Raw genomic sequence first — 13,727 nt, 5'->3', positions numbered from 1 at the left:
CCCGGCGCAGCCAAACAAATAAATAAATATTTCAAAAACATTCTCTATATCCATGGAAGGAGTATACTTCCCCAATCTTTGTTATGAGCTTGACTATGTGACTTTCTTTAGCCATTGAATATTGGCAGGTATAACACAAGAAGGAGCTTGAAATGTGGTCATGTTTTTGGACTCCCCCTCTCTTCACTTTGTACTGTCATGAGAATGGCTTCTCTTGGGTCACTGTTAGTCCTTCATCCTGGGCACCAAAATGAACAGATGTGGAGCAGACCTGAGCCCAATCTATAAGAGGCCCAGCTGTACCTGTTGCTAGAAGTAGAACCACCCAGCCAAACACATGGTAGATCAGCTGACCTCCAGGCAATTTGTAGACACATGAGAAATAAATCCTTTTTAGAGTATGCTACTAAGATTTTTGTGGTTGTTTATTACACAGCAACAGCTGATTGATACACCTACCAAAGATAGCTTTGTTAAAATTGAGATTTGGAGCCAGTCATACATACCTTTGAATCTGGGCTTCCCAAGAGGATCAGTTTCTCTTGTTGGACTTGAGCTAAAGTCAGTCATATTAACTATGAATGGAAGATACAAAAAGAAGTAGTAAAACTATAAATATTTAATACATATGCCTCCTAGTCAATTCCTTGCAATTTGATTTCAATTATTATTATTACTATACATATTATCCACACTAAAAGGCCTTTAATTGTGTCCTGCTGGTACCCTTCAGTATAATAAATAATGATTCAAAGATTACAACCAAGTAGCTAATACTCATTAATAAATTAAGATATGCATAATTAGTAATGACATGTGATTTAGTAAGAAGCATTGGGTAATCTTTTTAGGAAGACTTTCCTAAAGATCTTGGGAACTTCCTTCTATGTCTGCAAAGGGAAGGAGCACATTCTATAATAAAACATTAGAAATAAGTATAATTTTTAAATTAAAAAATTCATAGCAATCATAAAATTGAGTAAAATAGATGATCCAGAACTGGGACTCTTTTTTCCCTAGTTTGAAATCCTTTAGTACTTCGTAGCTAAGCATCCAGTGGGAAGTGACTGATATACTAACCAAGATCTTCTCCTGAGGCAGGAGCTGTTGGTTGCTTTTTATCTGTCTCTGTTCTCTCCAAGGGGGCTTCAGTAGGTCTGAGTGTTGCCCTCAAGGGTGGGGAAGTTACTCGGCCTGATGAAATGATTCCTGTAATGTAGAGCCAAAGGATTCAGTCTTTATAGGGAGCCCTGCTGAGTTTCCCATTTATTTACTCAATAAATATTTATTAGCGCTTACCATGTGGCTTGGCACTATATGCCAGGATTAGAGAGAAAATAAGACCTGGTGTCCTTGATTGGGAGAGATGTGTGAGCCAAATTATACTGAAGCATTATAGATATTATGAAAGCATGGGATAAGGTCTCAGAGAGGACAAGTCTACAGGGAAAGATGATGAGTGTTGGGTGGGAGGAGGGCAGGAATGCCTTCCCAGAGGAGGTACCAATAAAGAGAAGTGATCAGTAGGTAAGCCTGAGAGCTGTATTCTAGTCAGAGGTGGTTAAGTTGCAAGGCTGGTGGCAGAGAGAGAAATAAAGAGACTGAAGCAGTTGCATAGGCAAGGGCAGAGGAGGTGAACAATGTAAGAAGCAGTGAGACTGGATAGAAGGGGTTTTACATGAGAAAAGTCAAGGGGATGGAGTGGCCTGACTGCAGATTAACTGGCAGGCATGGGAGATGGCTGGGGAAGAAGAAGAAGTTTCTAAGGTAATGTCTGTGATTCTGGCCTGTAGCTAGAACAGTGTCGCTCTGAGATGCTATATTCAATAATGCCTCCTCCACTCTAAAAACACCTATAGGTCTCCCAAACAAGATGCATCCCAAGGTCTAGGCAAGTATGGGTAGAATAGAGTGGAGGCTAGATTAGGTTTTATAGTCCTCCTGGGAAAAGGAATCATTCTCAGACAATAGAGAGTCAAGGGGTACAAGACTGACCCAAGGACTGTGTCCCAGCACAGAATCATGGATGAGCCATTCAGATGGGCTGCTGGTCCAGCCCCTGCAGACTTATGCTTCTGGTCCTGGTGGGAGTAGGCCCCAATGAGAGGGTGAGTGAAAACCATGAGAGACTGCACTGCAGCCCGAAGGAGCTTTTTAGAGGGTGCAGAGCAGCATTCATCCTGGCAAGGAGAGCAGGACTGAGAGGCCTCCGTAGATCTGGAGATAGGGGACAGGTGGAGATGCCTTGTAGTAGCCTAAGACTGTTCTCAGAGGCACATGTGCAAGAAGGCTTGTGTTCAGAGGACTCCCAGAACATTGAGTTGATTCCCTGAATTCCGTATGCACTTTCTGTGATGGTCACCAGGCCAAATCTGTATAACTGACCTAATTTGTGTTTGGCTTTTCAGTGTAGTCATTTCTTTTGAGTTAGAGGTGGAAAGCACGGGGCAGGGAGGGCACCAGAGTTAATCTCAGAAGTGGGATGTGTTTATACCATCCCACAGGCTGGGTGAGTTATACCAAAGCTACACTTATTGATGGCAGTGAGCAAGGTTTCATATGGCAGGAACCAAGGCCGTGGAGGTACAACTGAAGACACACAGCCTTGTAGGGGAGCTCTGTGGTGGGAGGTTCCCCTGACTCTTCCATGGGGGAAACTGAGGCATCACTTTCAGTCTGAACTAAAAGCTACAGAAGCTCAAGTCACAGCTGCCCCAGGTTACAATTAATGAGGAAAATCTGGTCTCCTCACTGGGGCCATGTCCCTAGGCCTGGACCCAGGAAGGCACCATCAGCATGGAGGAGAGGCTGATTCCTCCTTTAGCTGATGGGAAAAACAATCTAGAGGCCACTGTCCCCTTGCTACATCATGAAAGCTTCTCCATCACCACACCCTCATTCATCCTGTGAAAAGAGTGACAGCTATTCTCTTTCTCAGAAATCCTTATCAGTTTCATCTTTCACAGCTGTCCTTAACACTGTTATCCTGATTCTGACTACAGAATATTTAGGAAGTAGAGATGAAGGAAGAGGCAGGAGAAATGGGAACATGATCTGATTTGCTGGCAGGTCCACTGGAAGAAACTTTAAGAAAAGTGAGGTGAATCTTTGCTCTGAACTAGGTTCACTGATTCTTAATTTCACTCATAAATTCACTCAATGATTACTGGATTCACTCAATGAGCACTGGATTTGGTTCTGGGAATTCAGAGAAAATGTCATCTGCCATCAAAGAGCTCATGATATAGTAGGGGAAGACAAGTACACAAACAAATAGGTATAAAACAGTGGTTTGCTCTAACAGAGGTATGTTTCAAGGAAAAGTAGAACAGAGAAGCAATGCTAAGTCTACTTTGGGGAGCTAGAGAAGGCGTCTTCAAGACAAGGATGAAGTACAAGTATCCCAGGTGACTCAGAGTGGTCATTCTATGGGAAGAAGACAACACATGCCCTAGGATAGAGGCATGTGAGCAAGCTGAGAGGCAGCTTGACTTCTAAAATATATCCCTGCCTTGTTGCACAGGCTAGAACTGCTCAGTCACCCTGAGTACTCCAGTTCCCACTCTTTCCCCTTGCACCGGAATACTGGGGTCAGCATGAAGGCTGGTGGACAGGGGAGCTATCAATGAGATGTAAAGGATTCTATCTCAAGAGACAGGATGATGAGTGGACGACATTTTCCATTACACCTGGTGGGTTGGCAGCACAAAACATCTCATCCAAAATAATCCACTTTTTGAAGAACCTGTGGTAGCTTCTGTCTCAGCACCAAGCACACAGCATCTAAGAAGCAAACTGGGCTAGATGGACACGGATGGTTGCTTTCACCCCACCCACCCAGAATCAGGATATGAGTCCTCCAAACTATAATTTACAGTCCGGTCTTTGGGGCCAAAACAGGCACATGTCACAGACACCGAGGGCTCGTCCATTGCTTGAGCTATCACACCAAGAAGGGCTTGCGTTTGGCCAGTGAAATCAAGGAGGGAGAAGGAAGGTATGTGATTTGACGTACCTGAGCTTCCTGGCTTTCCGGTGACATTATTTGGTGGTAAAGGCTTTCTTCGTGGGGGCATGGGTCTAGGTGGCAAGGGTGGGCGACGAGTGCCTGGGATTGTGGCTAGGAGATGATATTACAGATAAAGTGGTCATAAGGATTCACTCTATAAAAATCACGGGTTTTAAAAAAATATAATGTTTGACAAGTAGCAGTTGGATGAGAGAGAATAGATTCTATAGAAAAGTGCCTGCAATACCTTCTGATATTCTAAATTAGTGCTTGTAACGTACCCAGGGATAATGAAGCACATTTGTGTATGGGGAAAATATTCTCTAATTATAGATGAAAATATATCAGTACATCTGCCCTTTGAAAGGGAAAGTAGAACATATATGTATAGAATTGATCATCTTTAGTTTCCTATGTAGACTCAACAGTAGCATTTCTGCGTCTCATTATCTCCAATTGCCTTTGATTTGCAGGCTACAGTTCTTACACCATTTTAGCTTTGAGTTGGTAAAGCATATACCTTCTCCTTCAGTAGGTGTTCCACCCCATCCTCCAACTCTATTATGTAATTATAATTAAACAAACACTTTCAGAACTTCTCAAACGATTACAACAAAATAGCCCTGATGGCTGAAGCAATAAGCCTGTGGCCATGGAGAGCAGAGTCACCACACAAGGCCACCTGGCCAGGGAGCTGTAAGTGGGAGGCAAAGTTTCACATCCACTCTGCTCTCTCACCCACCCAGGAGCCCTGGTGCAAGGCTGCCAGCCCAGAGGAAAGGAACGTTCTTCTAAATGGTTTGCCTGAAGGGCGAAGGGAAGAGACACCTTTTTATAATCTGCACAAAGGCGGACAAGGCTAGAGGTACCTGGAGCAGCCCACCTTAACCCCAATTTTCTTTTAAGTCGTGTGTTATAGCTGAAAAATTCATCTCTTTCTTTGCATAACATGTTGGTTTAAAAATCTTCAAGTAAAATTGACAATCCAGGAAAATGCCCTGTGGCTTTATGTACTTCCTGGGATGTTAGGAATTGTGCACGTGCGTGCATGTGTGTGTGCGTGTACTGCAGGGCGGGAGGGGGAGTGATTGGTGATGATACAATACAGATCTCTAACCCAGACATTAATACATCAGAGTAGGTTTCACAGCATCCTTTTAAAAGCACAGAGTTCTTATTCAATGCAAAGATATTATCGCTTCATAAGTTTGGCCTATTATATAGAACACAGCCTCAAATTAGAAACATAAATCATTTCAGGCAAAAGGATATTATAATAAATTACATAAGAACAAAACTTGCATATGATGAAAGCTAGAATCCACTGTTACGCTTCAGCATTTGTCCACTGTGGCCCCTCAGAAGATTATATAAAGTAATTATTAAATCAGTACCTTGTTAGAGGTTCTTATTAATATTCAATTTGTGCATAAATCGCTTTTTATTTTCCCAAAGATAATATTTTGGTATGTTTGTCTAGCAATACCCCTGTACTGTTAGCATGGTTCTGATGCTTTGGGGACGGTGAGGATGCTACTTTTTTTTTTGCTGCAGCACATGTAACTTTCAGTTACAAGTTTCAGAGCAGAGCTGAGTGAGGGAGTCAGCATTTAATTCCTTACCTGGTTTTTTTGGGGAGTGAGAAGAGTCCACTGACACATTTCTATCAGCACCGGATGGCAGTGGTGCTTGCTTGACCCCTGTGAGCAGAGAGGATGACAGGATAAATAGATAGCAAAAATGTGGTAAATAGTCTTCACAGAAACTTTTTGTGCTCAGTTTGATTGGCTTCTCCCATCTGCGTATAGGAAAAAAACCTTAAAGCCCTACTGCATTCATTAGTTGTGATTTTTTTTTTCCTCTGAAGAGTTAGTGTTTGATTGCAGAACATGGTTTTGCCTTAATTTTCTATGATGCCCACCCCTCACTGCCTACCTGGGTGATATTGTTTTGCTAGGAGTAGTTCATCTACAGTGATTGGCTATTTTTTTTTTTTTTTTGCCAATATTCATGGGCAAATTTTGTGGTTTTTAAAAAACTTTTCTCCAACTCCTCTACCCCAATGAAAACCCTTAAAATTCTAGTGTGTTTGGGTTTATACTTAATGAATTGATTTTAAAAATACTTTTTGAGAGTTCTTGGCTAGAAGGCTGGTTAGGCCACAGACTGGATCTGTGCTTTTGAGATTTGTAAATTAGGCCTGGGTACGCCTAGAATTCCAAATTGCTGTTTGGAAGAAACTGACCTGAAAATTACTTTGCGCTCTATTTTATCTCCTAAGTCCCTCAAACACAATCTGGTGCTAGGGTTTTGGGTAGCAATCCTAAGGGTAGAGGGAACCAATTTAGCTTTTGTCCTGCTTTTTAAAAATTATTATTCTTTTACATTATAAAATAATCTTCCCTGATGTGGCCGGCAGTCTTCATTAAGAAATAATAGGAACAGACGTTTTTTTAGAATCCCCAAAGTAAATATTATCTTACATATAATGGCTCATCCTACAAAGAGAATCCATACTCTGAGGACCTGACTATAATTCACCAATTAAAAAATAAGAATAAACATTGAATTAATATGCTAGTTAGTATATTAACAAGGACAAGCACAACAACAACCCTGTTTTGAGTTCCAGGACCCTGTAGGGACTTTATACACCCAGTCTCATTTAATGTGTAGGCAGATATATTAAGTATACAACAGAAGCTGATATTTTCACATTAATTTATGAAATTATTATAACTATAATGGGCATTAATCAGCATTATAATATTAACTTATTAGTATTATTAACAGTTATAATTATGATTAACATTAATTTATGAAACCTAATATTACAATCCCGCACCCTCTGCTATTTGAATAAGAGATAACATATAAAATCAAGGTGAATGCTTGTATGTAGCCATGAATCAACTGCTGTTTATTTGTGGTAGGAATAAAATGTTTCTGTGGTCACTGACTATTTTGTGGCTGGCTCATCCCACAGGCATTGTGAGAACAAATAGCTCATTAGTTTTCTTCCTGTGCCTTCCTCTTAGTGGTAATGGGGGCGGGAAATGACTCATTTGTGTGGCTACTCTGTCCATGGCTTAAGGGAATGCAAAGTGCTTTCATTTGTGTCACCGGGATAACGTGGCCTGCTGAGATCTGATTTACCACTATTTTTTGAGGGTAAAACTGTATTATATCCTCTAGAAGCTTAGTAGGCTATGTGTGCCTTCAGTAGATCCTTCTTCAGAGCCTTTCTCCAAATCTTTCCACCCTTAAAAAAACAAACTATTTTGATCCAGTACTGCGCAAGCACCTTACATATTCATGACGTGATTTGATCCATACAACTCTTCTGGGTGGGAGATACCACCCGGTCTCACAGATGAGGAAACCCAAGGCAAAGGGAGAGTAAGCACTTGCCCAAGGACTCACAGCTGAAGTGGAGGCATTCACACTCATGTGTGCCCAGATCCAAAGCCCACCTCTTAAGCACTAATTGGGATAGTACAGAGTGCTTTTTCCTGTCATCATCTTCCCTCTGTTAAAGAGAAAACCACAGGCCCAAAATGGCATCACTTGTGCTAAAGCCCATGATACCAAGCCTAGACTGAAAACCTGACTTAACTGCAGTTTTGACCTTCCCCAGAAATGTAATCTCAATCAACCAGTCTGGAATATTCTGGTCAGCACTGCACCCTTCATCCCCCAGAGGAAGAAGAGGAAATCTACATAAAACCCATGCAACTCCCTTCTACCCAAAAAGAAGTTGTCCTGGCCTAAAAATAGTATTTTCTTTTCTTTTGCTAATAGTTCCCTTGTCCCACCCGTCTTCCTATTAAAAATACCTTTCATTTTGTACTACCCTTCAGAGTGCACTTCTGGTTGCTAGATGGGATGCTGCCTGATTCATAAATTGTTGAATAAAGCCAATTAAATCTTCAAGTTTACTTGGCTGAATTTTGTTTTTAACGCTTCTCTTATTCTTCACAGTGACTCTGACTTTAGCCCTCAAGTCCTATACTTTTTCTTTTGGGTGGTCTGAAGTGCCACCACTGGGTAAGGGCTAAACAGCCATGGCTGGCAAGCATGTGTCATTCAGCCATGCCACTGGTGTGTGGGACTCAGAAATACAAGGATGACATGGTTTCCCAACCAGGCACATGCAAATCCAACAAGTCACAGGCTGGTGAAATGGAGATCTAGGAGAGAATACAAAAGTCTGCAGGATTACTTTATGAATAAGATCAAACATGTAAACATCCCTGGCCTCTTTTCCAGTTATGGGAGAAATCAGCAGAAACGAGCCATTTTCTGTCACTTTCTGTATAGGCAGAGATGGAAGCATCATACTGTTATGACTCTTACAGGTTAAGTACCCAAATCAATAGAATGTCAGCTGCTAAACTGGACTTTGTCCAGCCTTTAGAAACAGAGAAAAGCCAGTAGTAGATGAGAATGTTTGTAAGAACCCAGCAGAAGGCAGCTGTGGGATGCAGGGAAAGAGCATTGAACTGGGGACAGGAGACTGAACTCCAGTTCTGGCCTTGGTTCCACCTAGCTGTGGTTTGCATGTCAGCCAGGAGCAGTGTGAGCACAGGACCTGGAAACCAGTGAACTTCTATGGCCCTGAAATGAGGAGAGCAAATCAATGCCAAAGGTAGCAGAGAGGCAATGGAAGGGCAAAGGAGAAGCCAATAAGAACTACTGCAGAGAAAGAATCCTCAGGAATTGGCAGTCAGCCAGTCTGGCCCAGGCTGAGACCTGAATTCTTTTTCCCTCAGGCAGGATTCATCCACTATTTTCTAAAGGGCAGAGTTGGCTCTGGAAGAACCAAGACTTCGGCTTCAGTGTGAACCCCCATTGCCACATGGGACTGCTCCAAAAATATCTGGATTTACATAGTTCACCCTTTAGCCATTTATTGTCAAAAATGAAGTAAGGATTTGGGTATTTTTAACCATGGTAACAGAAACTTTGCAGACAAACACAGTAAACTGGGAATCAATTTCCAAATGTAACAGAGACTATTCCCTGTGACCAAAAGGAGTGGTATTTATGGATGATTGGTTTCCTCACCCTTGTCTCCAATTCTTAGCACCTGGCTAAAAAGTCAGGGGTGATGAGCCAGCAGACTGGAAGATTTAGCCACAGCTCAGACAAACACATTCCTCATCTTGGAGGAGTCTGGGCTCTGGTTGTCAGGCACACTCCATGTGGGGTCAGTGAAGTGTGGATTCCTCATTAGGAGAAGGAGTAGAGAAAGGAGTTTGGGGTTCAGGTATCTAATATATCTGCCAAACTGCATGTGCCAAGGTGGCTTCCAAACTACATTTTGCCTGGCACATAATGGGCTTTCAATAAATCTCAGTTGAATGAAAGAATAGTTGCACAACTCAGCAGCTTCCTTCCATAGGGAGAAAGTTGGAGAGATTGTCTAGCACAGATTGGGCAAATTTTTTCTGTCAAGGGTTAGACAGTAAATATTTTCAGCTCTGTGGGCCATACTGTCTCTGTCACAACTATTCAATTCTGCCACTATATTGTGAAAGCAAGCCATGTTTCTATAGAACTTTATTTACGAATAAAAAGCAGTGAGCTGGGTTTGGTCTGTGGGATTGTACTTTGTGCAGTCCCCTTGGTCTAGGACATGCTGTTGCATATCTGGAGTCAGATCTCAAGTTGGTTATAACATGTAGAACATATCAATTAAGCTGAGACTTATGTCTGGAAACCCTGAAAAAGCAGACTGCTGGAAAAATGACCTACCTAAAACTTCATTCTCTGAAGGCTACTTTCTAACTTTAAGGTGGAGAAATATTTATATATATATACATGTGAAATAAACAAAGCAGGGTAAATATCTAGAATGATGTTATAAATTAAGAAACTTGGCTCAAGATAATTTAAAGATACCTGGGGTTTATGGAATCATTGCAAGAATTGTATAGAGGCCCAAAGAATCAAGGGCCATAGTTTTGAGGCCTCAGAATCTTTCTTTATTAGTTTTCCAAAGGCACAACATTAAGTGGCCTAAGACCATGAAGAATATGTCCTATAAATCCTAAACACATCCTTTTATCAACTGATTTTTTTATATGTGAAAAATCTGTGCTGAAAACTTCAGCAAGAAAAACTATAGGAAAATATATGTGAGATGGATAAGAAACATACATATTATGGGTGAAATGTCAAAGTTGGATAAGGAATCAGTTAACACAAAAATGGTGTCTCATTAAGACTCAATAGAGGTTAGAAGTGAGTATGAATGAGATAGTAGGACTGGGTCAGAGAAGAAAGAAAAGAAACTTGATGTGAATACCTGCATTTCTATAAGCAAGTTAGATAAAAACTATGCACAGTCTAAGTAAGGTGGACTCATGTAAGTCTACAACCTGAAGAGAACAGATTTAAAAACATTCTTTTTCTCACCAATTTCTCAAGACACTATTCCCCAGGCAAATACTTCAAGAGCTGTTAAATTTTCCTTTCATAATATGCTACACAATGGCACCTGTAATTTGCATTTTTTATACCATTACTTCTTTTCTTGCCTTATTGCACTGGCTTAACACTCCACTTCTATTTTCAATGGAAGGGGTAAAAGTAGGAATCCTTGCTTATGTTCTTTATGTTAGAAGAAAAACATTTAAACTTTCACTGTGAAATAGGATGGTAGCTGTAGGTTTTTCACAGATGCCCTTTATCAGAGTGAGGAAAATTCCTTCTATTCCTAGTTTTCTGAGAGTTTTCATCATGAATGTTTTTTGAATTTTGTCTAATGGTTGATTTTTTTTAAATTTATTGAGTTGATCATATGACGTTTTCCTTTGCTCTGTTAATGTGATAAATTACACTAATTTGTATGAATGTTAAGCCAATCTTGCATTCCTGAGGTAAATATCATTTGGTTGTTATATGTTATGGTAGACAAGGAGATGTACCATCCATATCTCCAATCAAGGCTCTCTCAGCTGAGGCTGACCATGAAGGATATGACAGTGGGATACTGTCTGTTGACTTCATTCCCTTCAGGTAGGTCAGGCAAGTCCTTCCCTGAAGGGGGATCCCAATAGACAGACATCAGAACATAGAACATGTGCAACACATCTTGATTGGGGATGGTAGTGGAGCAAGGAAAGGGGAAACAATGAGCTCAGCTTTGTTTACCTGTGCCTATCAACCTATTTCTTTTCATTTTTTAAATAAATTTATTTATTTTTGGCTGTGTTGGGTCTTCGCTGCTGCGCGTGTGTTTTCTCTAGTTGCCGTGAGCAGGGGCTACTCTTCATTGTGATGCGTGGGCTTCTCATTGAGGTGGCTTCTCTTGTTGTGGAGCACGGGCTCTAGGCATGCAGGCTTCAGTAGTTGTGGCATGTGGGCTCAGTAGTTGTGGCACATGGGCTCAGTAGTTGCGGCTCGCATGCTCTAGAGTGCAGGCTCAGTAGTTGTGGTGCACGGGCTTAGTTGCTCTGTGGCATGTGGGATCTTCCCGGACCAGGGCTCGAACCCATGTCCGCTGCATTGGCAGGTGGATTCTTAACCACTGCACCACCAGGGAAGCCCCACATTTTACATTTAGACCTATGATCCACCTTTAGTTCCTTTTTGTTTAGGTAGAGGAGTTCTTTTTTTGTTTGCTTGGTTGGCTGATTTTTGTTTTGTTTAGTGGTTTTGCATACAGATATCCAGTTTTTCCAGCACCATCTGTTGAAAACACTGTCCTTTCTCTGTTGAACTGCCTTTGTACCTTTGCCCCACATCATTTCACCATAACTGTGAGTCTATTTTGTTGATGGTGCTGTTTAGATCTCTATTCTTGCTAATATCCTGTCTGCTCATTTTTAAAAATTTATTATTTATTTATTTTGGGCTGCCTTGGGTCTTCATTGCTGCACGTAGGCTTTCTCTAGTCACCACAAGTGGGGGCTACTCTTCAATGCAGTGCGTGGGCTTCTCATTGTGATGGTGGCTTCTCTTTTTGCAGAGCACGGGCTCTAGGTGTGCAGGCTTCAGTAGCTGTGGTGTGCGGGCTCATTAGTCTATCAGTCTATTTCTACCAGCAACCAACTAATTAAACTGAAGAAGTCCTGGTAAGACATCATCCTTTCAAAGCTAAGTTAGGTGAGTTATTACAAAGTTGACTTTCTCTACACAAGAGGGTAACAGATGTCAGTTTGTATTATAGGTGGCTCTGGAAAAAATATTTATATTGCTAATAAACTGAAATATAATAATGCTCTGTTTTCCCTCCAAAAGACAGAATTTTCCTCGTGAGAATCAATGCTTGATTATACTGAAGGTTAATGGCTTTCAAGTTTGATCATAGCTACTTGTTCTTTGTTTTGTTGACATAAATGCTTTCTTCTATTTTTACTTAGGCAAACTCCAGGGAATTATTTTGAATATTAAGAAGGTGGCTCTGTTTAGAGCCAGTCTGTTTACGTCAATCTGAGACACTATGAACTGCCTATTCCCACTTGGGAAAAATAAAAGGAGCAGCTGAGTATAAATAGATATTGGAATGCTTTCTTGCTTTTCATGAGTCAGGAATTTATAGTATCTGCCTCATTAATTGAAGGGAAGTGAATTCCTAGAACTTCAGACAATGTAATAACTGAATACAAAAACACATACTTAAAAAAAATCTAAATCGTTTTTAGACCGAATACATGTCTTCAGGTAGTATTCACATCTCTTCCTCATTAGGGAATAATTATGGGTTGATTTTATATATACATATGAAATAAACTGTAATTTTTATGCTTTTTTACATAAGTAGGCACAAGATTTGCACTATTTAAAAAATATTTCAAGGGAACAATGCAATCCCATATTAAGGCATTTAATAACTACCATTTATCCACTTAGTGAGTTGAGTGTTTGAACTTTCATCAGATCATTGTCCTATTTATCTGTATGATATCCCATAGACCAGACTGGATTAGGGCAATGTCATTGAATCAAACTGAATGATTTGGAAACACTCGTATGCTTGTAACCAGGGTGATCATTTGCTAACTGCTCTTCTCATTTAAATGTCATATTCCAGGTGGCTAACAGATCTGGGTGTTTTAAAAAAATTTCAATGGTACTTGTGAAATTATAAAGTAGAAAACGAAGTGATAACAGTCTCAAAGACTGTTTATAGAAAGTGTTTTGAAATGAAGAAAACTGCTATTTTGATATTTTAATTCAATAATTCATATTCAGGATATTTTTAAGAATCAAGACTATATATTGTAGCTGTAGCTGATTTAGTGGACTAGGCTGAGAAAAGTGAAAAAGTAGTTTTTAATCTTTTCAGAGACATTTGAAATTTTTCTGTTGTTGTTGAAATTTTGACTTCGGAATGAATTACAAGTTTCAATTCTATGAACTTCCAAAACTGGCTGTACTAACAAAACTGGTAAAAAATGAATTGAAATGTGCATTCAACAAAATTATAAAAATTGAACGAAAACATTTAGAACATGTAGAGTTTAATAGGATCAAAAGGAAATAAATTTGTGATCATTACCTGTTCCCATTCCATTCCCTTTGGGCATGGTACTGGGTTTGGGTCTACTAGGTCTTGTAGTTGTCCTATTCAGAACTACAATAAAGTGGGAAATAAGTAGTTTAGACTTTTTTTTTTTTTTTTTTTTATGGTACGTGGGCCTCTCACTGCTGTGGCCTCTCCCGTTGAGGAGCACAGGCTCCAGACGCGCAGGCTCAGCGGCCATGGCTC

At 40.4% G+C, this 13,727-nt stretch overlaps 1 protein-coding gene across 49 annotated transcripts in view; it reads right to left on the bottom strand.

The window, feature by feature from the left end:
* The window catches only part of ABI3BP (ABI family member 3 binding protein), a 285,160-nt gene that overhangs the window by 55,854 nt on the left and 215,579 nt on the right, over positions 1-13,727 (bottom strand). For 27 of the 49 annotated variants that reach the window (XR_010840793.1, XM_067034765.1, XM_067034748.1 and 24 more), the window contains 5 exons: positions 13,518-13,592; positions 5,632-5,709; positions 4,016-4,120; positions 1,081-1,209; positions 507-575 (listed from right to left, as the gene is read on the bottom strand). Coding sequence is in view for 46 of the 49 variants with exons in the window: in XM_067034765.1 (XP_066890866.1) it covers positions 507-575; positions 1,081-1,209; positions 4,016-4,120; positions 5,632-5,709; positions 13,518-13,592 (456 nt within the window). In the remaining 3 variants the exon portion in view is untranslated. The remainder of the gene's footprint in view (positions 1-506; positions 576-1,080; positions 1,210-4,015; positions 4,121-5,631; positions 5,710-13,517; positions 13,593-13,727) is intronic. The other 22 variants (XR_010840794.1, XR_010840796.1, XM_067034754.1 and 19 more) reach the window with 1 other exon arrangement.

The sequence above is a fragment of the Kogia breviceps genome, chromosome 5 (assembly GCF_026419965.1).
Source record: "Kogia breviceps isolate mKogBre1 chromosome 5, mKogBre1 haplotype 1, whole genome shotgun sequence".
Classification (NCBI taxonomy): domain Eukaryota; kingdom Metazoa; phylum Chordata; class Mammalia; order Artiodactyla; family Physeteridae; genus Kogia; species Kogia breviceps.
The sequence above is the reverse complement of the archived record's forward strand: the minus strand, read 5'-3'. Positions and strand labels throughout refer to the sequence as shown.